Consider the following 25,717-nt stretch of genomic DNA (forward strand, 5'->3'; position numbering starts at 1 on the left):
AAGGTGTTTTGTGAAGATGTTTAGCCATTAGATTGCATTTTTGAGACTTTCATGTTTTTATAGCTTGAAAGTGCTTTTCAGCTCCTGAATAGCGTTTTCAAGGCACTTACAAAGTTTGTTATGTAACTTCTGGCTGAATGGTTTTCTTGATGTTTGAAGTGTTATAACATGTTTCTGTGGCTGTTTATACATGGTAAATGGGTTTTGTGAAGATGTTTAGCCTTTAAATTCACTTTTTGAGACTTTCCTTTTTTTATTGCTCTAAAGTGCTTTTCAGCTCCTGAAAAGCGTTTTCAATACATTTACAAAGTTTGGCATGTAACTTCTGGCTGAATGGTTTTCTTGATGTTTGAAGTGTTATAACATGCTTCTGTGGCTGTTTATACATGGAAAATTTGATTTATGAAGATGTTTAGCCATTAGATTCCGTTTTTGAGACTTTCATTTTTTTATTAGTCTAAAGTGCTTTTCAGCTCCTGAATAGCGTTTTCAATGCATTTACAATGTTTGGCATGTAACTTCTGACTGAATGGTTTTCTTGACGTTTTAACTGTTATAACATGTTTCTGTGGCTGTTTATACATGGTAAAGGGGTTTTGTGCAGATGTTTACCCAGCTAACACATGATGTTGCGGCAACGTTGCCAGTAGGTGCTCAGTTGGTAACCCGCGACGTTACCTTCTGGCAACGTTGTGGCAATGTCGTAGCAACGTTATAAAGGGAATGTTGCCAGTTGGTCCCATGGACAACGTTACCACGTCATACCTTGGTCGGCTGGTTACGTTATTTTTAGACCCGTGGGCAACGTTGCCGCAACGTCGTACCTTGGTCGGCTGGTTACGTAAGTTTTAGGTCCGCGGGCAACGTTGCCGCGATGTCGTACCTTGGTTGGTTGGATACTGTTATTTTGTTCCCGTGGACAACGTTGCCGTGACGTTGTCCCTTGGTCGGCTGGATACATTCATTTTAGTACCATGGGTTAAGTTGCCGTGAAGTCGCTCTTTGGTCGCAGGACAACGGATCTCGAGTTCAGTGGTTTTTCCATGGAGAGATCACACTGGACTGCTCTCAGTTCTGACACTTTAGTAATGTATCCATAGTCTACATGAATTTCAATCACAAAATATTAAATGTTGCACCCAGCACGTATACATTTAGACAAGGTGTGTAATTCATGTGCAGCTCAGCCCCAGCATAGTCATCAATTTTCTCATATGCAGGAACATAGCTTTAAGAAATAAAAGACTGAATTTGGAATATAATTCTTATAATCTTAGCCTTAGGCCTATATTAAAATATAAGTATTTTATTCTTTACATGTACATAAGCAATCGATGTGTGATGTGTAACATGATTAAGCAAACATTCTTTGTCCAGCACACTAAAGCTGTATGACACACAATGCAAATTTGAGCTGCAATAATTTTGTAATACAAAATTGTTAAATGTGACCAAAAGGCAAGCGATTCTTAAGTTTTATTTCCAAAGACAAGTCATCACAGAATATTACAATTCTTCCTTAGCAAACCTAGCTGCCCCTCAGTCTGCCCCTGAGAAACAACTTTGCGCATGCCTATTTCAACGCATCTCTGAAACTGGGATTTCAGAAAAGAGTTTGCAGGGATTCAAACGTCTTGAACTCATGGATTTCAACTGGAAATTAGCTACTTCAAAAGTGAGTTTCTTTACAGAAATAGATATATAAACATACCCTTAAAACATTGGACGTCGGATAGACATGCAGATCATGTCTATATTGGGTCCGTCGGTCCATGACCAAATCTGGACATCTGTTAGACGTCCAAACTAGGTCTACTATTTGGACCGTCCAACTGTGACTTAACGTGGACGTCATATTGACGTTCAACATTTGACCAACATTTGGTAATTGTTTTGGACGTCATTTGGACGTCCATGAAAGGTACTGGAAATTTACATTATAATTATTTACAAATATCAACATTGTTGTCAACATGATTAATCTATGATTACAGATTATTTTTAAACAGACACGATGTGTATGCCTATTCATTTGTAGGACATGTTTTTTGGTTTTGTGTTATTTTTACATTTGTCACTGACCTGTATACAGGTCAGTCTGACAAAAAGCTTTGTCATCAAGGACCTTCTATCTGAAATAAATGTTTCCCTTGTGATCCCACCCTTTTTAGACCTACAATTGACATTTTAGCCCAGAAGAGGTGAGAGAGACACAAGCAATTGCCAGACTATGCAGTCATGTCAATTGTGCCATTGTGTCTAAAGAGTATCACATTTAAGTCTTACCCATGACAATAGTGAGCTCAGTTAACCAACTGACAACTGTGTGTGTCCTCTTAAAACATTCCAGGGTAAAGGGACTCAGTGCAACAAGAACAAGTCTGGTTCTGAAGTTTAAAATGGAAAATGACAGTTGCTTCTGCCCCTCTCCGTGTTTTTACTTCTGAATTTATATTGATTATAATTGTCACAAAACCTGTGAAAAAATAAAGTTCATTTATTAAACAGACCTGTTTCATGAATATATTCTTTTTTCATTTACCTTTGTTGCATAAGTCAGGCTGATATTATGTTTGTTTTGATTTCATTTTCTTCCAGGTAGAAGTAGACACACTCTTGCGCTTATACCTATGTCTTTGATGGAACATGCCAGGCTTGAGTTGGGGGGGACAGATGTGAACTCCATGTTTATATAGTGGGTGTTTATAGCAGTCCTATCTGGTGGTTGCACTGTTCCAAGCCAGAGATGAAACGTTCATGGCTTCACAGCCACTTCATGGAAGAGGACATCCAACCAGACATACCAAGTGATTATTATCCCCATAACCAACATTGAACACTATCAAGCATTATTTCTGTTCATACCAACCCCAACTAACCTAAATTGTTAGGTTACAATCAGTACACTGGTAGACAGTCAAGTGTATAATTTATTGAAGGTTGTGGAGACAATGGTGATAAATGACGAGGAAAAGGCAATGATGGCGGACGTGGAACTGTAGTTGGGCTGAGTTGGATGGTGTTGAGGGACCAGCAGAGGTCCTCAGGAAGAGGTGTTGATGGATTAGGCGAAGTCCTCAGATATGGGGACACCCAGGAAACTGAAGACAAAGATTACTTGTATTATGTTGATATTAGTTTTACAGTACTTTAATCAATAAACACAGTAGGAATCATGTTGGCCACAAGTTACTTTAAAGAATGCATGTGAACGTTATCAGTTACATCAAGAGTCAATGAGTAAAAAACTAATACTTGTACAAGTTTGTAACATATCCCCTGTACTACTAACACACAACATGTATGGCACAAAAGTCTCCATTCATATGGGTACAGAAGAGTAACACAACAACCACCAAGGTGGCTGGATTAAAACCACCACTGAAACTAGAGACTTAACTCACGAGCCAGGCCGTCTCGTGGATGGTTCAGCAACACATTCAAATTGTGATAACAAACGTTATTCTTCGCAGTTGTTGGTGGATTTGGAAGACATAGGTTAGAGTTAGAGTTTGAGTGTAGTTTGACTAAGATTTGTTTTATTAGTATAGTTGTTTAATATTTTAGAGTAATAGTCTTCGATAGTTGATTAGTTAGCTAGCTAGCTAGTTAGATATAGTATACTGTAGGTTTTTGTATTTTAGTGTAGTTTAGAATAGTATAGTTAAATAATTGTGTAAATATTTCCTTTAATCAATCGTTTTATCTATTAGTGTAGTAAATTGTAGATTTTTGTAAGTATTAGTTAAGTTAAATCAGTAGTTACAGTAGGTTAGTTGACCACCAACTTCAACAAGCTAACTATAACGCTACGTAGCTGCCAGGTGAGGCTACACTTGTGTATGCAGATACCTAGTTACATGTTAGAGCTAATGTATTGTTAAGGTTAATGTGGGTATGAACTTCAGAGTATCTTTTTGTCTAATATCCGACAAAATAACAATTTTTTACTGTACTGTGGTAAGGTTTTCTATGCTAATTTGACAGTTGGAAAAACCTCGGTGCTACTGTAACGGCTAACAACAAATGCATTGCGCGAGCGAGCTAGTGAGCGGGGAGTCAATGTTAACCTAGCTACTCCTTACGATACTGACGGTTAACCTAAAAAATACTCGACATGACGGATAAAATAATATAAATTGGACAACAAAACGATCAATCTAAACCTTCTGTATGATTAACAACTTACCATTTAAGCTTGTCCATCACGAATGGCTCCTCTTCCAGGTTAATTCCTCGACTAGTGTCGTGTCGTCGTTCGATGTGGTATTTTTTATACAGCTCAAGTAGGACCCGAAGATTGGCAGGCTAGCGGAAATGTAGCTTACATTGCTTGGTTTCGTTGCAACAGCTGAGTTTATAAAAAGTTAACAATAATCAAACGAGCAAATAAATGTATGGACTATAGTCGTAAAATGTCTAAACATTACTATACTAGGGAGGACAAACCCGTTTGAGCGTTTTTCCTGAAATACATTTTATTAGTTATTCCTGGGGAAATTATGGAAGTAAATTACATATTAACGATACTAAAACACCTGTGCACAATAATATCAACAATATTTGCTAAATGTAGACGTTTTTAAAGGTTTTTAGTTTTACCTCGAAGCTACTTCCGTTAATCAGCTGTTTGTGGAAAAAGAGGCTAGTTTTACGACACCGACTTTGGATGTAGCCTACTTTAACATGTTAGCCGATTAACCAGCACGAGTGGGATATGTAAACAGCTACATTAACAAAGCTCGTGTTTGTAAAATATGAAGTCTTAAATACGATGGGAAAACATCACATAAACAATTCTAAAACGTCCGACACGCCAAATGTTGTCATTTTTTGTCAAGCGTCCCTGAAGCTCAAATTCCGAGTCGGAGTTCCATGAAGCTTTTCATTGCAGTGAATGGGTGCGGGCACTCATTGGGCATGAACTCAAATATCTCAGAAGTCCCAACTGGGAAATGTTAGCAGTTTTACAGTCCTGTAGAGGAGATTTTCCTGAACAGATTGACATCAAGTTAAGGATGTGGCATTGAAGTTCAGGTTAGTAGCCAAGGGTGTAAAGACCACTTGGCTAATTACAGACGTCTTGGAATTCTACGTTTGAGTTTTTTGGTGAATTTTCTTAAATAGTGACACAGTACATCTGTGTATTAGTTTGCTTAGGAAACGACTCTCATTTAAACTTTAAATCACACACTAGACAGACACCAGTGTAACTGTCGTGAATAGTGATGGTACCTATACAGTACACATTTCTAAGGTGTAAGTTACCTCTTCTAAGACACAAGACAGGTGTTGTCAACATTTACAACAGGCCTACAGCACTACAGCAATATTTTGAGAAAGATTTGATAAAGCAGACATGATGAGAGAATATGATACATCAAGGGAGGAGGTTGATTGAGATTTGGGCTTCGAGACATTATTCTGCCAGACATACAGTAGTTGATGGACTTGGATCAGATTCAGTACAGTAAGACAAATGCAAGCATCTTATTGACAATGTCCATGCCAGGGGCGTTGTTAGACATACACCTCTACTGGGGCACATGCCCTTATTCATATCCCTCTTTTTCTTCCAAGCTTGCTGTGCACGATGCACTACTTGGCTATAGAAACTCCCCTTGCTTAACCCACCGTACAACAGTTCAAATACATTTAGTCATTTAGCAGGCGCTCCAGAGCGACTTACAGTGAGATACGCAAGTTTGATATCAGCTTTAGCAGGGACATCAATAGTAAATGCGAGAGCATACATATTTTTCGCATTCATTTTAGCGCAAAATACTTTTGAGCTTCATGTAATATTGTTTTTCTGTTTTAGTCTAAATAAGATGATCGGTAGGCCTATCATTTAGAAACTTTATTTCGTTTCGTAATGTTTTCTTAGCCTACCTCAATTCTGACTTGTGTGCCGAATCCGACACCTGAACTTCTGTGTGGGTGCTGCAGTGGCTATTGGGCAAGCTCAGAAGAGCGCGCTGACATGGAATTCTGCGGGCATCGGTTTAAGTTTTCGGTTTAACTGCTTTGATTGGGATACTGCTTTGGCATAACACATCTTCATATGTAGGCACCACCGCTGATAATGTCGCTTTCACAATCCTGAACAGATGTCTCCTGAAGTAACGGTGCGCTGCTCCCCAGTGAAAAGGGTCTAACGACGCCCCTGGTCCATGCATTTGCCAAGGACAAAACAAGCCTACGTCATTGTGTTGATTAGGTTTAATTAAAAAAGGAGAATGACAAAATGATATCTGCTCCCACGAACAAGCTCTAGTTATAGTAGCATACTTGTGCTTTCCAGTCAGTGTCTATTCTGATGGCCATACCAAGACTGGTCCTGCTTGAAAAGCATCCAACCATCCAGTCTCCATTTTTGTTGCCATTGTTCTGAGAAGCCTTTTAAAAAGAAAACTAGTCACTGTCACTGTTGAACTAGTCACTGTCACTGTTTTGCCGTTCTTCGAGGCAAACCGATCAACTACATCCTCATACATCTGAACAACATTTGTAGACTCAGTACTGCTCATCTGAAAACCATGAAACTGTCGCGTCTTCTTGTTGTTTCTATGAGCCAGATGACAAGGATGGTCACAACTTGACTTATTTTGTTGAGCTATCTTATTATGTACCACATACATACTTTCTTGTATCCACATACTAATTACATCATTATGTGGGCCTACTATACATGTTATATGTGACTTGTATGTAACAGCTATAGCCACGCGCCATCACAACAAGGCTCGTTTGCTACTCACTGGGCTCGAATGCACAACCTCCGACTTGCCAAGCGTGACCACTACCAACTACGCCAAAGAAAAGCTAGCTCTTCGTTGACGCGGGTGGCCTGTTACATACCTGAGGAGCAAGTTTTGTGGTTCTAACTCTGTTACATATAGCACAATACATTTCACCCTGTGTACATGTAAATGGTACTGTGTACATTTCCCACACTGTCAGTATGATGCTTGATGCACTGATCAAAGTTATTGTAAGACTTATGTTAGACAAACAAAGTCTTATTGTCAGTGTGCGAAATCACAGTGGTTTTTACACATACACAGAGGAAACACAGTTACATTTACAGATGAGCAGTTAAGAGCCCATGGATGCCACTTTGGTGTTTGAGGATGTGGATGGTTAGTTTGCCTCAACTTCTAAGGAGAATGGTCAACAGTGAATGTGACTTACATGTTTTTTAAAGGCTTCTCATAGAACCAAGGTATAAAAACAGCAGACTAGAGTTTGATGCTTTTTAAGCAGGACAAGTCTTGGTAACACCAATCAAAACTAGATTCTGATTGGAAAGCACAAGTAAGCTACTAACCACTTCTAGCTTGTTTGTGAGAGCCTTTTGTCATTGCTTCTTTTATTTAAATGTTGTACTCGATCTAATACAACGTGTTAGTCAGCAAGTTCTGATGTAGTAAACTATTATCAAAGCATTGCACTACTGCCAGAGCTCTTCAGTAATTTTGGATCTACATTTTCCCATAGAGGGGTTTAGTTGCCTTGCACATCAAACAAATGAAATACTCAACAGCTTTGTCAGCTTCTCTTATACTCCTTTTATTTTAACCTCTCTCAATCCTATAGTTTTCGGTCCTACTACTAGCTTGCATGTTTTTAGATGTTTATCTGCTACAAATGAATGGGTTGTCTAAAAAATGAGTTGGAAGCAAGATACCACTATTAAATTTGCCCTTTGCGCCCCTCTCCCCACCTGTCACAGGGCCAGGCTGCTGCTGTAACTTGCTAGCCAACCTTAACTGAGGGGACTGTTTGAACGCTGTGGAATTAAAAAATGTTTATCTTTATGTATATTTGAGACCACACATTCGTAGATGTACGTTTCCACTATATGTTAATGTATTTTGAGGTCGATCTGATTAAATGAGCGAAAACAAGGCACATCTGTCCATATTTTGTTAGTGAAGCAGGGAGAGGAATGCTCGTGGCAAGCTAACTAGCTGGATGGAGCGATGGGGAGTTTGTTTGCACTCAAAATGTAGCTCTAAAACAGGCTCTTTGTTGTAGCTTTTGTGAACATAGGGCATATTATGCTGCAATTTAAGTCCGCCTTTTAATTCTTGGACAATCTGCTGTTTTTCTTGGAGGATACATTTGCAAATTTTTCTCAGTGTTTGGTGACAAAATGCAAGCGCGCATAGCGCAAGAGCAAAACTTGTTTTGCCCTTCATCTGAACGCAGAATAGCTTTTTGAGCTTTACGTAAAATAAACATTGCCGTTTTCCAATAGCCTAGGTAAAACCTTGTCTAATGAAGGTGATGTCTTCATCATTGCTGCCTCCAAATTGTCGATAAGGGAAGCAGAAACATGCTGGCTTGGCTGAGTACTCTAACCAAGTTCGAGAGCGATACCAACTTGGGTTGAATGCCCGAGGACCTTGGCTGAAAATGCACATGGGGTACGTTCGCAGAACCGGCTCCATTGGAGTGCTGTCATTCAAACCATGCTCGCCTTCACCCAGTTAAACCTTGCGTTTAACACTGATGTTCATACACTGCTTTCTAGAGGCGGGATGTCGTCACTTTGCCGTAACACAATTGAAATGCATGGTGAGAGACAGGGGCGTTTCTAGGATTCAAAGAAAGGGGGGGCTTAGCCCCAAGGGGAGTGGCATGTTTGCGTGCGGCAATTATTTTATATTTTTTTATCCTCTTTTTTTCAGATTGATGCTATAGTGCTTGGCAAGCTCATCTAAGTGTGATTCACTTAAGAAGTTCTGAGATTTAGGGCTGCATGCCTGGATGAAATGTTTGGCGCAGACATGCACAACTTTGGGAAGTTGTGTCGGAGCATTTCCAGCGAAAATAAAATTGAGATATTGGTTGTGCAGAGGCTCGGATGAAGGAATTAAATAAAGATTTGTGCTTGCATTTGTACATCCAAGCACTGAGCAACTGTTGTACTTTGTTTGTTTGCTCCCCATGATGTCTCTCTAGGAAAAACCGATATCGCACTTGCCCTTTTGCACGGTGGTAGCTCAGTTTCTCATGGGCGGGCCAGATGATCTGGGCGGGCAAAGCAGAGAGAGGGGAGGTAACCTTTCTCGTATCTACGTCACTTGGAGGAGATTTTCAAACAGAGCGTTTGAGCCTTGATTTTGTCAAAGGCGGAGAAGAACACCAAGGGCTTTGTTTAGACCTATCGAAAATTCTAGCCACTGGGGGACCAAAGGCAGGCTAGGGGAACTCATATTAATGTTAAATAACCTCATAAAATGAAGTTTTCATGTCACCTTTAAGATAAGTTCAAACATTGAAACATAACTGATCGAAATCCAGAAGCCAATTTTATGACTTGGCATAAAAATATCATGTAATAATCTAGTTTAGGCTATGCCTTGGAGTAGCCTAGGCCTGACAACAAATGCCTATACATTTCTACCACAGTAGAAGAAAATTAAAAAAACTCCACTCATTTCCTTCTAGACCTGTAGACCGCTAACCTCCGTCACACCGGCTCCTTCAGCCCTGTCAATCTCCTGCTTCTCTCTCTCATCTGACTGGGTGGAGCTGCCACCTCTCCTAAAGAATGTTCTTATATCCATCTGGTCAATGAATTGGATGATATACCGGCACAATAGCGTTATGAGGGACACTATGACATTTAGTTTTCACAAGCATTAACTGATTATAAATAACAACATTCTATAGGGACCGATAATATTGTTTTGAAATACTAGAGAGATATATCAATGCAAAGGATAGAGAGACGTCGGTAGTTATTTCTTGTATTTCGAATTCGCTAGTTCACACTCTTGCTAACTGGGGACAGTTTCTAACAAAGTAGTTAGCTAGCTTAGTTTTAACATAGCCCACTACAATATTTGCTTTCATTTGCCTCATATCAAGTAAACCTACAGCAGGTAACACTCGCTAACAACTACAGATAGCCACATTCTGTAACTCCTTGTACTTACAATTTCACTCCGTGCATCATTTACTTTGAACTCCTTGGCTATAATACTGGCTGTCGTTGACGTCGAGACGGTACTAGTGCCCGGGGTTTGTATCGTAAAGTATGATGACAGGCTATTGGATTATAATTTGTTAGAGTTATAAATAACTTTTCCGTGTGAGAAACAATAGTTTAATTATTATTATTTTAAAAAAATTAAGACAATAATGCCAAATGATTTGGGGGGGCTGAAGAAATAGGCCTAACGACGTCCCTGGTGAGAGATGTCGTTTATGGTCAATGCACGCTGTAAAGCAGCGTAGACTTATTTCAATAGCCCATTAATCTTCCGCGGGCCACATAAAATGACGCGGCGGGCCTTGAGTTTGTCTTTAATATAATATTATGTGACTGCACCTGCTGCACTCATCGTCTGACTAGTGACAGCTGGTAAGAGTGGCACACGTGTGATGAGAGGTGGGAGATAAACAACGACGATTTCTAACTTACAAAGACGCAACAAAGCAACGTGTTTTCGACAAAAAAAACGCTTCTCCACCTACTGTTCTGGCGGTGAATTGTTTTCAGCACCCCCAGCCTTCGGAGAACCATAAAGGCAACAGATATGCTAATTAATCCATCCTATCCGGCGGCCCGCCCATCCGTAACGGAGTCGGAGTACCATACTGGCACCTGGACAGTCAGGAAAATCAGAAGGCGCACGCAGAGCTCTGCGAGGGCTCTGCGTGGACACGCAGAGGCAATATTTTGACGGAGGGGGCGTTCCTCGTGTGCGTGTGCGTAAAAACGCAGAAGTATAAATCGGCCTTAACAGTTGTTTGGCCCTAGCCCACTCTAAATAAAAGAAAGGTAGCACACAAAACAATAGTAACATTCTGGGCATTGCCGTGATTAGCAGACAGGAGGTTGATTGACATGTCGGACCCTGTGAACACGACTGGTAAACAACCAACTAACAGCCTAACATATGTCTTTCGCGTGGGTCGCTACACTATTTTTGTACTTTAACTGCTAAGATTCATTGATGAGATGCCTTATCAATTTATTAACGTTACAAAAGATTAACGCTGCAGTCAGATAGCAACCCTGTTTGCTATTGTATAATGCCTGCGAAATAGCCTACGTATTTCAGAGTAGGGCTAGCCATGATTTAGTAGTTGATTGAAGATAATAATGGGAATATGTTAAAGATTGGACTCAAATGTGGGTAATTAGATGTGTAAGCCTACATGTTATTTTTGCTTAGTGTTCACTTCAAACATTAAAAGAAAGGGTGAGATAGCAGACTTCTTCAAAAAGCTGAGCAAACAGGATCAAGTGGAAATATCCTTGCACCACCCCAAGACCGCAGAGGAGCATACAAGTCAGTCAGTCACATGCCAAGTTTAGCCTGTGTTTGTAGGCCTCACATGTAAGTCTACACAAAAGTTTTTTCCCAGATTAAGCCTCACTTTAAAATGATGGTTGTTGATTCATGAGAGTTCTTGTTTTGATGGCTGTGGCATTTTTTGTGTGAGTACACTAAAAGTTATGTTTTAATGTAAAAGAAGGATCTAACCTGGTTAGACCCAGATTATACAGTGTATTCATGAAAACAGAGTGACAAAAGTCTCTCCAGTTTGTGAGTAGCTTACACTACAGTGTGTGTAAGACAGAAATGAGTTGCAATTCAGATGTAGAGACACAGTCTATTCATAGTAAATGTATAATTTGATTAAAGTAACCCTAGTGGACTATACTAGGCCACATTGAAGAACTCAGGTTTAAGTGAATTTTAATTTCTATTTCTCATCAGCAATCATATGAATAATTTACACTGCTTAGATGCCAGGCTAAGGTTACACACACATTTTCAGTCTTGGTCTGTGGACCCCCTGAAGTAGCCCTGGCCACCCCTTGGCCACCTCATATATAAAAGTCTGGTTTAGCCACTGGTAACATGAAGGCAAAACTGATTCAACCATTAAAACCATATATCCTCTGAAAGCTTATACCCTCAGGATGTTATCTAATGAGACAAGTCCTTCTCTCCATATTAGTATGCTGCCCATGCATAATAAATCTGGTATTGGAAAATGGAGTATATATGGCTGATGGCCATTAAGGGAAAAGGATTAACCCATGTATTTTCTGAAAGCTTACATCCTAAGGATGTGATCTGTGAAAAAGATACAGGTTTGAACACACATTTGACCATTTCTGAACTGTCCAGTCATGCTTTAGGGAGATGCAAATGTTTGTTTTATTTTTTTATTTAACCTTTATTTAACCAGGAAGTCCCATTGAGATTAAAATCTATTTTTCGCAGCATAAAAAACACAGAGTTACACACAGAAAAACACAGAACAAGACAAGTTAAAAGAAACTAAAAGCTAAGAGCTAAGAAACAGTGACATAAAGTTAATTTAAGAAACATTTACATATTAGGGAACCTGCCTCTATTTCTTTCATTCGAGATTTAAAAGTAGTCAGTGATATTAGTTCCCTGAACTTTAAAACATTCTGCAACATATTCCATGATGAGGGGGCAGAGTACCCAAAAGCCCTTTTTCCCATTTCCGTTCTGGCATTTGGAACAGTGAGCATAAAAAAGTCCAGAGATTGAAAAGAATATTGTCCGACACTTCTGTGGTTGATGCAAACACACAGGTAGTTAGGGAGCAGACCAAGGATTGCCTTATAAATAAGGGTGTACCAATGAGAGAGCCTACGGGTGGCCAAAGCAGGCCATCCTACCCGAGAGTATAACTCACAATGGTGAGTCAGAGCCTTACAGTTTGTAATGAACCGCAGCGAAGCATGGTAAGCTGCGTCCACCCTACGAAGACAGTTAGCAGAGGCATGCATATAAAGAAGATCACAGTAGTCCAACACAGGTAAAAAAGTAGCAGCAACTAATCGCTTTTTTACATTACTGGAAAAGCATAGCTTATTTCGAAAATAGAAACCCAGTTTTAACCTCAGTTTTATGTAGCCTACATAATTATTAGGCTTCTAAACCTATACCAATTGTGAATTTGATACGCTGATAACATGATTTACATCTCAGAAATCTTAATATGAACAATCTACATTAAGCGTATGTCAATTATCAATATGAAAGAATGCTCAATGCATCTCCATGTCTCCTGATATAGCCTAGGTGGTTGAGATTGAGTGAATCAGAGGCAGGGGCAGCATGCAGGGGCTGTGGAGACAGCTCTGTTGCTGAGGTGAGTGCTGAAAGGTGACAGGTAGTTGAAGATGTCACATTGCTTATTGGGAAGTTTAGTTTTCAAAATATTTAAATGTCCAGCCCCTCAGTATATGTATAACAACTATGGTAGTAATAGTTGTGGTAAAAGCACCAGAATGCGGGAAATTGCATCTACATCTTTAAAAAAATTCTGGGGGAGAAACCCCCACATCCCCCGGCAAAATGTGTCCATCCCACTTTCAAAAGGCTGCTGACGCCATAGAGTTAATATAACTAGAGACAGCTACTTCTGTCTTCCAAGATGGCGTCCCTATTCTTTTCTATGAAAAGTGCTCAGTGGCGCAGTGAGGCAAGCGAGAGCGCGAGACTGGACGCAGCCATCTTTCCACTTCCGTGTCTTCCGGTCTAGCTTTAAACAGTGGCTATTTTTTTCCCTAGCTCCGAGACCTCGTGCACCCTTGCAACTAGCTGTACACGTCATACTTTGCGACAACCAGTCGCGAGCATAGATTGATAGCCTATGGTTACGAGCCTATGTTACGAGCGTGTGAGCTAAGGCATTGCAGTGGCAGAATGGGGTACAAGTCCGATAAGAATCAGACACATGATGCAAACTTAACGGAAATGTATTCTGTCACTGTATAGTATTCCTTTCACTTGTTTTTTAGAAATAAGCTATAGGGCTAAATATAGGGCTATTCTAGATGGAACTCATCACATAGGTTGCTTTTTTTCTTTGTGATATAAGTATGATTTCCAACGCATTGTATCGGATGAAATAAACTGTTAGCATGAACAGCTCCGTCTTTGTTCTCGTCAGGCAAAGATGTAAGTGGGGGTGAAACATTTAGTCACAGAGGACCTTCATTGTCAACAAAAGAATAATGGGTGTGTTTAACAAAAGCTTCTGAAGGCAAGACTCATATTATTTAAATATAGGCCTATATAATTTCCTATTGTGGTTACCGGTTAAAGTATTAATCTTCGTCTTTGCTCCAGATAGACGTCAACAATCTATGCTCGCGCTTAACATATTATATTTGCCATCATGTCATGAACGTTTTTACGAAAAATCAAATCTGTTTTAAAATAACGGGAATAAACTATATTAACAACATGTCATGTATGTGTGACATTTGCTTAACTTGCTGCAACAGGGCAGGCAACTCAAGCCAGTTCTCCCTGTGCTCATTCAATATAAGTCTATGGCTCATTCAGCTCCATGTAAATCGGCTATCGGCCAATGTGATCTATTGTGCTCGTGCCCTGTTAGTATCCGCAAGCACATTTGCAGGCAACTTTTATTGACGTAGGCAAATAAATGGGGTGCTAGTTTACACATTTCGGATTGGTCTCAAACTTAGCAAAAATCGGGATAAATTATTCTATGAAAAAGCTAGTAGTATGAGCCAGGTTCGAGAATCGGACAAAAATTGTTGGGGGAGATAGTTTTGTAAATGTTGACTGGAGTTAATAGAATAAAAACGACCGGAAGAGTCGGAAACCTAACCGTAATGCAATACCACCTACATCCACCGGGGCCGTTGCTTCAAGCCGAGGGGCGAAGGGTGGGGGCTTGGCTGACGCCCATATGCACAGTGCTCGTATATTGTTTATTCTGATGCTGAGCAACTAGGAATTTTTCCTTTCCAAGATGGCGGCCGCATTTTTCGTGCCCAGCAGCCAATGCGGCGTCTACTCTTTATGTCTATGGTTGTATGCCTCACAATCTCCATCCCTTAACTCATTAACCTTAACAACTACTGTATGATACTGTATTTATCTTCAGCAAATCTTAAGTTTCTTAATGTACTCCACTTCAACTCTATGTAATCTTCTGCTGTCTGTAAAAAATGCATCTTCCTTCTCACACATTATCATGAGAACACACATTATTCAGCAGGAACTTCACTGAGGTGTGGACCCTGGGTGATAAAAGTGCTTCCATACTCTGACTGTAACTGAGGACAAAATGGCGGCAGCGCTACCGTTGCACCATCTAGTGGCGGTTGTCAAAAACACACCAAAGATCGCCTAGTCGTCAGCAGTTTGATCCACTCGAACGTCGTCATTTGCAACAGTCACTGTCAGCGCTGTGGGAGTGGACTCTAAATGACAGACGGGACAGTGGTGTGTCAACAGAGACGTACGTTGTTATTTCGAAATGAGTTTCCACTACGGACATGTAAGTACAATACTTCTGGGTTAAGGATCACTAGCTATGTATTTGTTGGGAAGCAAAGCGATACTGTAACAAGTAGCATATTATATGCTCTCATAGTCTGTAACCCTAACCTAAAGTAGGTACTGTAACAAATGTCACCTTGTAGTTAGTGGATGTTGCCTTGCAAGCTAATCTAGCTATTTAGTCTGCTCGGACTAATAATTGTACGATAATTGTGAACGTGCACGTCAGCAAACACCAAGAGACTAAGTCTACTTATCATAACTATGATGTATTTTACGCAAAATTTAGCATTGGCTGTGAACTGAAATGGGAGTTGTTTAGAGCTAATGCTAAACTGGTAGCCACACTACAGGTATGGGTAGCCAACTATGACTTTTGGATGGATGGATACATTTCAGCCTGATACTCTTGAACATTGACAGGGGGTGTTCCATCAACGTCGCTAACAAAAGCTGCGTTAACAAGAAAAAGCACCGCTTTCCATTTTTTATTCCGAGTCGGCATCTCCGACCTCCGACTCGGAAGTGTGAAATACAGGGTTGCCAGGTCAGTGGAAATTACATCCCAAAGAGTGCTCAAAAACAGCGCAAAATACCTGACAAATGATTTTGGTGTAAGTCTATTGATCCAATCGATGCCTCCATAGTTAATATATGAAAATTACTGGTGAATTAATATTTTCCTTGTTTTCTGCTATTCTCATGTTTCATTGGTTCATTACAACAAATGATTTAATCATGCTGCTTCCTATCACCACCAAACCGAGACACAGAGCAACAATTCCCTATGAAAGTGAGACACATTACCAAACAAAGTGTGTGTAGGTTATGAACTCTTAAGCCTAGTTTATACTTATGTTGCCGACACTTTTGAAATGGTCGCCGACGAAGAAAAAAATGTGTCGCTGAAGCTGCTGCATTTATACTTCGGTAAACACGTAGCTATGGTTATATTGTTTACGCTTTGTAGCCTAGGTGATCGATTGGAGAAAAATGGCTGTAGCTCATTTTGAGAGGCATTATAAAGGTGTGGATATGTTCTAACTTGTTCTGCCGATCTCTCCTCTATTCCTTCCATCTTAAACAGCTGTTGAGCGTTCACTGAAAATTCAAAACAATGCAGTCAACGACGCGTGCCGTTTATCTAGCCAATCACACTTGCGCGACACTATGTGACGATATCAGCGCCAGTAGAAATTTCTCCTGGTAGGCGACACTTTCAAGCGACGGTTAAAAGTGTAGACCGTGACGCCATTTCTGTTGGCGACCTTTTCAAAAGTGTCTGCGACCTAAGTATAAATTGGGCTGATGCTCGCTCTCCCCACATACTTTTCCCATCCATGCTGTTTCCCTCTTTCCCAGCGCAGGTCACCACGGGGCAGAAATGCGGCGGCCCCATAAGGTTTAGAAGTAGCTAAAAAACCTGGCACCCACGACCAATACATTTTCACCACTGTTTTCTTAGTAGCTCAATTTGGCTAGAAAAACGCGGATATGGCAACCCTGGTCAAGCCCCCTCAGGTGAGAATTCCGACTCGTTAAGTCGAGCATGTAAAGAGAGTCAACTGAGGTCCAAAATGGTTGATCGTCACGTGGTTCACGTTGCCCCAAATAGTTCCTTTGTGCTGCCTTCGGGTCACATGACCAAAAGGTTCATAACGAACCATTGTTGTGTTTACCCAATTTTACCCAATACAAAAGCAAATAAAAATAATTTTATTTTAACCTTCGCAATGTGGGGGGTCTGAGACAGCCCAACGGTTAAAAGAAAATGTTTTAATTTGTTTTTGTATGCGGTAAAGTTGTCGCAAACGACGGTGGTTCACAATGACTGATGGGTCAGAATGACCCGAGGAGAACACAAGGGTTAAGATACTCTGGTGTCTGTTTGAGGTTTTATATTCATAAAAATATTATAAAAGTCTACATTTTTCAAAATAGTATGGGTAGTTTTCACCCGGTCCCTAACGGAAAGCTGCAAAGAAGCGTCTTGAGACGAATGTCGAATATGAAACTAATTTCACCTCGGTCAATTAACACACTCGGTCTATTAACACACCTTCTTGACGTATTTAGTGTGAAATGCTCCCACACCTTGGATGACTTGGGTCGTACTGATTTCTCTGCCATGTGTTTCAGAACAACGTTACTCAACAACGTCTCTCCGATGGTCTTTCCTCTACCTCCGCTTTGCTCCGCGCTCAACTAAACTTTTTTATACTGAAACATCTCCGCGACTTATTGAGTGGTGTAATAATCGCGCGACACAATGAATCGATAATGAAATTGGTTGCCAACGCTCTTCATAACCGATTTCATAGATTTGTTGTTGCAGCTAACGAATATTTTAGTAATCGATTAATCTGTCGATTCTTTTTTTGATTAATCGATGAATTGGATAAAAAACATTAATTTCCAACCCTTTATTCAAAAACAGAACTGACAGTGCAAATTCACCGAATGTGCACAAAAGGGCACACAATTTTGAAAAAGTTATTAATATTAGCGTGGATTTAATGCTATTTTCAGAGATGAGCAATTTATTTGAGTTTTGTTGTTTCAAAACATATTTTGAAAATGGAAAGGTTGTGGAAGTAGGCCAGACTTAATTAGATTAATCTGTTGTGTATGTATGATTTTTTTGCACAATTTTGAAAAAAGTAAGATTTGCGAGGATTAAGCTATTTTCAAAGATGAGTGATTTTCTATCATTTTATTTTGAACTTAATTGAAAAAGTAAAGGCTGTGGAAGTATACCCGACATTGTTAAGATACTCTGGTTATTGTCTGAGGTTTTATATTAATACAAATATTAAGATTAAAAAAACATTAAAAAAAATGGTATGGGTAGTTTTCACCCGGTCCCTAGCGTGACGCTGCAAAGTAGCGTCTTCCGAAAGTGAGACGAATGTCGAATATTAAACAAAATTCACCTCGGTCTATTAACACACCTTTTTGACGTATTTAGTGTGAAATGCTCCCACACCTTGCAGGGCTCGACATTAACTTTTTGAGGCACTTGTCCTTTGGACCTTTGGACAAGTACATTAACGTTTCACTTGTCCAGACACAAGAGTCACTTGTCCGGGTAAAGATTTATAATTGTCTTTATTTTTTAAATGGTGTTGAAGTTTTTAGTTTGCTAGCGGTGGTGTACCCTAGCAAGCTTTAGCAGCATTTGTATCATACCATTTATTTTCGTTTACAAAATGAAAAGAAGCTAAAAATGCCATATAATAAACTACTTACTAACCTCGACCGTTCGGTCATGCCGGGAAATATCAAACCTCGTTCCAGCCTCAGTTTGATATTTCCCGGCATGACCTCACTCTTGGTTAGTAAGTAGTTAATATTCAACTGTAAAGTAGGCTATACACAAGTGGTAATTTTAGACCCTTTAAAAAAATTTTTTTTATCATTTGATGCTGGTAGTTCATGAAGAAAGGGACATTGTTTTTTCATTCATTCAATATTTTTCATAATAATACATAAATGTATTCATTGTTATCAAGTGAAATTAGGGATTTATAATAGCAAGGGGGTTTAGCACTTTTGCAAGGCACTGTATTTATGTCACATTCTAATTGGGGGTTGAGTACCCCTAGAGGTCTGATCCTAGAATCGCCCCTGCTCAGACGCTCTCACACCAAACCTTGTACTTCTCACGCTGAGAAGGCAACGCCAACCAAGTAGTCCTGCTAACGTTGTAAACAGTAATGGACGAGGTGCAGGCCCACGGAGTGATGCAACATAGACACGCGAACACCCGTGAAAGCTCGTCTCGCAGCCATTTCTCTTATTTTAGATACAGTATAAGTTTAGATAGCTTGCAAATACAGAGGATAGCCTACCGAAGTAGAGCTTGCAAATACAGAGGATAGCCTACCGAAGTAGAGTTAGCCAATGTCGTAGCGATGCTAGCTAACGTTAGTTTGCTAGCAGTATAACATTTCAATGGGTCTTACAGCATCGCTTGATTTACTGAATTTATTATGAAATGTTCTACTAGCCATTTGCCTACTTGAGCAAGTCACAGTTTTTTTAAGCCCTGATAGTGTAACTGCGATGACACAGTAGGCTACATCATTTTTCAAGTAATAAGCCCCCGTTCAAGTGTTTAGCGTTAAATTAGCTGCACGGTCCGCAGAGATCTTGGGACGAAGCCACTTATTTTGTGTTTTGCTAATGCAGAATACGGTCAAATAAATTCGGTAAAATAGACGTAATAATTGGAACATAACGTGAGGTAACATAGCATTTTATTTAGTTTGAGTTTGAGTAAAAGTTTTAAGTACAGTTCTCTTCCACTTGCCCTACAAAAAATCCACTTGTCCCGGACAAGCCTTAATGTCGAGCCCTGCCTTGGATGACTTGGATTGTACTGATTTCTCCGCCATCAGAACAACGTTACTCGTGCGTTTACTTGTCTTTCTTAGTAGGATTCAATGTTTCGATTGAATGAAACATACAGCAGTAGGGCTGATACAGGAAGACACTGCGACACTTTGTTGCAGAAGGATGATGGTGCACGTTTTGTCAGTGGACCATACAACGATTAATAAAAAGAATCATGTAGACGTGTTTGAGTAATCGCATAACTAACTAGAGAGCATACAATTTCTGGGCAACAAGAGGAAGACACAGCATCTGCTTCTTCAACTCCTTAATCCTCTCAAGGCAACTGTTGCACCTGGTTAAGAGGTTGTAGGCTATGGGACGTCTAATATTGCATTTGTCTATGTGTAGGACCGTGTTTCTCAAGTGGTAGGACATATTGATTCATAAAAGCATCTAAATGTAGCCTATCAACGTCAATATATTAATGTTTTCTGTTATTTTAAAGTAAGCTCAGAGACGTATGAATGTAGAGTTGCTCGCTTTATAGGCCTAGAGTAGCCTACCGGACACCGTGAGCTGAGTGTTGGAAGAAGATTGAGCAACACGGTTTGCCGGCCCCCCTTTCCCCCAGGCCGGTTGGTCTATTCCAAATGAACGTCTATGCAGCCCTTTGTGCCGCTTATATACACAACAGCGACACTGACTGATTGAAAGTTAGCTATAGAGACAATATAAAGATGGAAAACCAGGTTAAGAAACGTAAACGTAATTACCTTCACTACACAATGTTTTACCAATTGGACAAAAGGCTATGTTTGTTTGTTTTACATCAAGCTCAAAAAACTACTTTTCGCTCAAATCAGCCAAAATAATTCGCTCGCATTAAGCGTGGAAGTCCCAAAGCATCACATCAGGCACAGAACTTGCATGCATTAGCAGGGCGCTCGCTGTGGTGGCGTATACGGGACCGGTTCTGGTAGGCTGGTCTGGATCAAAGTCCAGGGCCTATTTTTACTCCCAGTCCGTCCCTGCCCCATGGTTGTAAAATTACAACGGCACTTACATTTACATTACATTTACATTTAGTCATTTAGCAGACGCTCTTATCCAGAGCGACTTACAGTAAGTACAGGGACGTTCCCCCCGAGGCAAGTAGGGTGAAGTGCCTTGCCCAAGGACACAACGTCATTTTTGCACAGCGGGGAATCGATCCGGCAACCTTCTGATTACTAGCCCGACTCCCTCACCGCTCAGCCATCTGACTCTCCACTTTGAACGGTCTAATTGTTTTTTTTTACATTTTGGGTGGCTCTTAAAAGAGCCGTTGTTGTGTGTGCTGTGCCTAGCACAGGAGTCGGCGGAGACCGTCTTGGATGTTTCCCAAGAACACATTGTTTCCAATGTGATCAAGGTGGACACTGTCGGGTCGGTACATCCACACGAAACCATGTCTTATTTGGGGGTGTTGAATGCTCCCCATCTAACGGTCGGCCAGGAAGCTAGACACGGTTGCGTTGACTCTACGTCTTGCCCTGTCGATACCAGACGCGCTGGTGCTCCTCTGATACCTCCAGACGCAGCGTTCCAGGATATCCGAAAACACCAGCAGAGTGTTTGGGAACATCTCCATGATGGTCCCCAGGTCTCGCTTCATCTGCCTCGTCAGGTCTACCCCGGTCAGTTGGCCGAGGTCGTTTCCCCTGACGTGGAGCACCATTATGTCCGGGCTGGGAAGCATGCCACGCTTCTCACGGAGCTTAGGCACAACGTCTGCCCACCTCATGCCCCTCACCCTTACCCATTCAATATGGCACTCCAGTGCAAGGTCAGGGTACAGTCCGACCTCCGCGTGCCGGGCAAACCAGTAGACCAACGAGCTGCCAACGATCCAGACGTGGGGACGACTTTGGTTTTCCATGGTGTGATATGATCCAACATCTGCCTCTTACACACTAGCTGGCTTCCTGCTTCTTCTTTTTCAAACAATGCAAGGCTAACATCTACCTGTTTATTTGCCGCCTGTGTCTGTGTTGTTTTTATTCACAATATTCTCATTGGTTGGCCTTGAAGGCAAATATAGCTCTATATTATTTCTGAGACACTCGTCCTATTATGTAATTTTAACGCCCTGAATGGCATCATTTGAGTAACGAGGGCAAGCACAGGCTTATTGATTACTAAAAAAACGTGTTTCATTATGCATGATAGAGGAGCCTAGTTAGAGAAGAATTTAGCAGTTTTATTATTACAAGCCTATTTTATTAATAATTTTCAGAGTAACCTCAAACCTTTCTTTTGTTTCTTTGACCTTACATTTTCTTTGAGGGCTTAGTGGTCTCGGTTTAACATCATTATTTATAGCGACATCATTACCGGACACTGTTAGCTCGCAATGTAGACAAAGAATGCTCGTGCAACAAAGTTGTAACTTGGTAACAAGTAGCCAGCTAGAAACCGAGCTGAAATTTGTAGCCATATAAAGGCCTATATATATAGGCTACTTGATTTGGCTGCAAGATTCACTGATTTTGAGTGTCCAAGATATGATGGATTCTGATCTGTATCAACAGTCTAGCCATGTAGCTTAGGCTTGTCCGGGAAGAGTGGATTTTTTTTTACGGCAGGTCTGGAAGATAAATTTAGTTGCACCTGGTTAGAAACATATCGAATTTAATGCAATTTTACACAACACATAAATGATTCAAAAATGAACACCCATCTTTGCTGTATTGAAAGGGTCCCGTGTAAGCTATGGGACGTCTATTGCATTTGTCTATGTGTAGGACAGTGTTTCTCAAGTGGTGGGTCCCGACCCAAAAGTCGATCGCAAGCTGGTGTAGGTCATTCTGATTAATAAAAGCATCTTACAACATGTTTTATGTTATTTAAAAGTAAGCTCAGAAACGTATGAATGTAAAAGGCATCTTTGTAAACCACTCTGATCTGTTGTAATGTGTAGGCCTATAACTATGTAAACCGAACATTTAAAGGTGACATGACATGAAAACTTCATTTTATGAGGTTATTTAACATTAATATGAGTTCCCCTAGCCTGCCTTCGGTCCCCCAGTGGCTAGAATTTTCGATAAGTGTAAACCAAGCCCTGCGTGTTCTTCTCCGCCTTTGACAAAATGAAGGCTCAATTGCGCTGTTTGAAAATCTCCCCCTAGTGACGTAGATAGGGGGAAGGTTACCTCCCCTCTCTCTGCTTTGCCCGACCAGATCATCTAGCCCGCCCATGAGAAACTGAGCTACCACCGTGCAAGGGCGGGTGCGATATCGGTTTTTCCTGGAGAGACATCATGGCGAGCAAACAAACGAAGCATAACAGTTGCTCACTGCTTGGATATACAAATGCAAGCACACATCTTTTTTTTTTGTTCTTTCATCCGAGCCTTTGCACAACCCGTATCTTAATTGTATTTTCGCTGGAAATGCGCCGACACAACTTCCCAAAGTGTTGTATGTCTGCGCCAAACATTTCCTCAACTTGAGCCAACTCAAAGCTGGCCTTGCTGAAATTAAATTCTGGATCATTACTAAATCTCCTTGGTCAAGCTACAAACCTTGGACAAGTAAGTTAACTAACGCTATATCATTTTGTTGCTTTACTGTATATGGTTACCTATCTTGCTACCCTTAGAATGTGGCTGTAACATTAGCTCTGCAGCTAACAGCTGAGTTACTGTTGCTAACGTAAAGATAAAAGGCATCAAGTGTGTGTGTGAATACAAACGCTGTAACGCCAGTGTTGTACACTTCTTTGATTTTTGGATAACCGTTCTGCTGTTGGTGTTATGGCTCGCGATATCCGCCTTTCTCCACATTGAAATGACTGAGTGTGCACCTCTGCAAACCAGGGTGATCAGATGAAAATGGCTAAATTTGAGGCATTTTACAGCAACGGGGGCAACGAGCCATTGCAATACATCCTGTAAACATTAGCGCATGTTGCCGCCCCTCTCCTCCTCATTAGCATTTAAAGCTACAGACACAGAAACAGCGCGTTCTGAGGAAAGCTGATTGTGGGACTACTTGTAGTGGCTATAATTCTGCACCATGGCTGAATTTCGGGAAAGAGACTTCAGATACAGTATTAGGGGACAACTAAGGCCTATATAAAAGCATCCAAAAACAGCATGTCATGTCACCTTTAACTTACTTGACTGTAAAGAATGACTTTGTATTCTAGCTGACCAACAGCGCAAAGACAACAAAGCTGACGAGATGTAATATATATAGTGCTATATATTAGGGCTGCACGATTAATCGAATTTTAATCACAATCACGATTTCGGCTTCCCACGATCAAATTCGCGTGATAGAGCCATATTTAAAATGCGTCATTCAGTTCATAGAACACTCCGTATCAAAGTTTTTTTTGCAAAGCCAATCTAGCGCTCCGTAAACCAATAGGTGCGTTCGACATCGGCTGTGGCTGCATGAAACGACCAGCGAGAGTTGCCGCTTGCTGTCGGGGAGGAGTTATAAACGGCTCCTTAAGTCGGAAAATGTGTCATTTTATGTAGCCTATTGGGTAAACTCTTTCTCCAATCTGCAGGCTGCAGCCGGCTGCGGCGCTGCGTGGAGTCGAATACACCTAATGTCTGTTCACGTGCCTCCATGAGCCAGTCAGAGTTGTTCCCTGCACCATACAGCTCAATTTCTAGATGTAGACGATTACAGAGTAACGTGAGGAAAATTCCGGAACAGATAGAAGTCGGTCATAAGGCTGCTATCTTAACAAAGAAAACAAAAAAACTACCCGTGACCTGCCTTCGCTAATCCCTAAAGCCTTATTTTAGATACAGATAGCTTGCAAATACAGAGGATAGCCTACCAAAGTTGAGTTAGCCAATGTCGTTAGCGATGCTAGCTAACGTTTGCTAGCTGCATAACTTTTAACTGGATCTTGCAGCGCTGCTTGATTTACTGAAATTATTCTGAAATGTTATGTTCTACTAGCCATTAGCCTATTTGCGCTTGGCACAATTTTCCAAAGCCCTAGTGTAACTGAGACGACACACTAAATAATTCCTCTTTCAAGTAATAAGCCCCGTTCAATTGTTGAGCATTAAATTAGCTGCAAGGTCTGTAGAGATCTTGGGACTATGCCACTCGAGCGAACACAGATCTGTGTTTTGCTCATGCAGAATTCCGTTAAATAAAATCGGTAAAATAAACGTAATGAGTGGAACAAAAGATGAAGTAACGTGGCATTTTATTTTGTGTGAGTTTTAACTTGTCCAGTGGGGCAAGTACATTTCTCTTCCACTTGCCCTACAAAAAAATCCACTTGTCCCAGACAAGCGGACAAGCCTTAATGCTGAGCCCTGCCGTATTCGTTTTTTTTGATTATATATTATGAGTTTTATACACATCCATTATGCAAGTACAATGTATTGTGACAATACAATTTGATTAGGTTATAATCAACAAATAATCGTGATAATTAATCGTGATCTCAATATTGATCAAAATAATCGTGATTATCATTTTGGCCTTAATCGTGCAGCCCTTCTATATATATCTGGCTACTACAGTACGGCACTATCTGGTGGCTGGATGAATTGTAAAGTAACCTCCGAAAGCGGTCTGGAACGGACGACGAAAGGTAGAAAATTTGCTGTAGGATTAACAGCTAGGCTAACTAATTTGTCTTATACTGTAGCTACCTGCCACTCGTATATTGTACAGTACTGTAGGCTACTTCCCCAGGCCAAAGCGATCTGGAACGGAAGACTACAAGGTCTTAAGTTAGCTCTAGCTCTAACTTACGGTCTAACACCTTTGGTAACAGATAGTAGCAGAGATGTGCCGGTGTAACAGCTAGAGCTAACTTCTCTGTGAAAATAGGAGACCGTTTACACCGTTTACGAAAGTAGAGCTAGACTAGCTAGCTAGCTCTACAGTAGCTATAATCATCAGCATACATATTTCACAAGTGTTTCGTATCACAATTTTAAATGAGTAAATGGTTATCACCATGGCTAGTCAAATCGTTTACTTGTAATCTAATAAAATAATAAATCCAAAAACGAAAATGT

At 40.6% G+C, this 25,717-nt stretch overlaps 1 protein-coding gene and 1 long non-coding RNA gene across 18 annotated transcripts in view; one reads left to right on the plus strand and one right to left on the minus strand.

The window, feature by feature from the left end:
- Nucleotides 1-2,912: 2,912 nt before the first annotated feature.
- On the minus strand, nt 2,913-10,015 carry LOC146294930 (uncharacterized). Its single transcript, XR_014753246.1, has 2 exons — nt 9,951-10,015; nt 2,913-3,101 (listed from the first exon to the last, which is right to left on the minus strand). It is a non-coding gene; the product is annotated as an uncharacterized LOC146294930 (long non-coding RNA).
- Nucleotides 10,016-15,175: 5,160 nt separating this feature from the next.
- pef1 (penta-EF-hand domain containing 1) overlaps nt 15,176-25,717 on the plus strand; it is a 103,177-nt gene continuing 92,635 nt past the window's right edge. For all 17 annotated transcript variants that reach the window (XR_014753240.1, XR_014753238.1, XR_014753243.1 and 14 more), the window contains exon 1: nt 15,176-15,330. Coding sequence is in view for 10 of the 17 variants with exons in the window: in XM_084695548.1 (XP_084551674.1) it covers nt 15,310-15,330 (21 nt within the window). In the remaining 7 variants the exon portion in view is untranslated. The remainder of the gene's footprint in view (nt 15,331-25,717) is intronic.

The sequence above is a fragment of the Hypomesus nipponensis genome, chromosome 4 (assembly GCF_054491055.1).
Source record: "Hypomesus nipponensis isolate SF chromosome 4, ASM5449105v1, whole genome shotgun sequence".
Lineage (NCBI taxonomy): Eukaryota > Metazoa > Chordata > Actinopteri > Osmeriformes > Osmeridae > Hypomesus > Hypomesus nipponensis.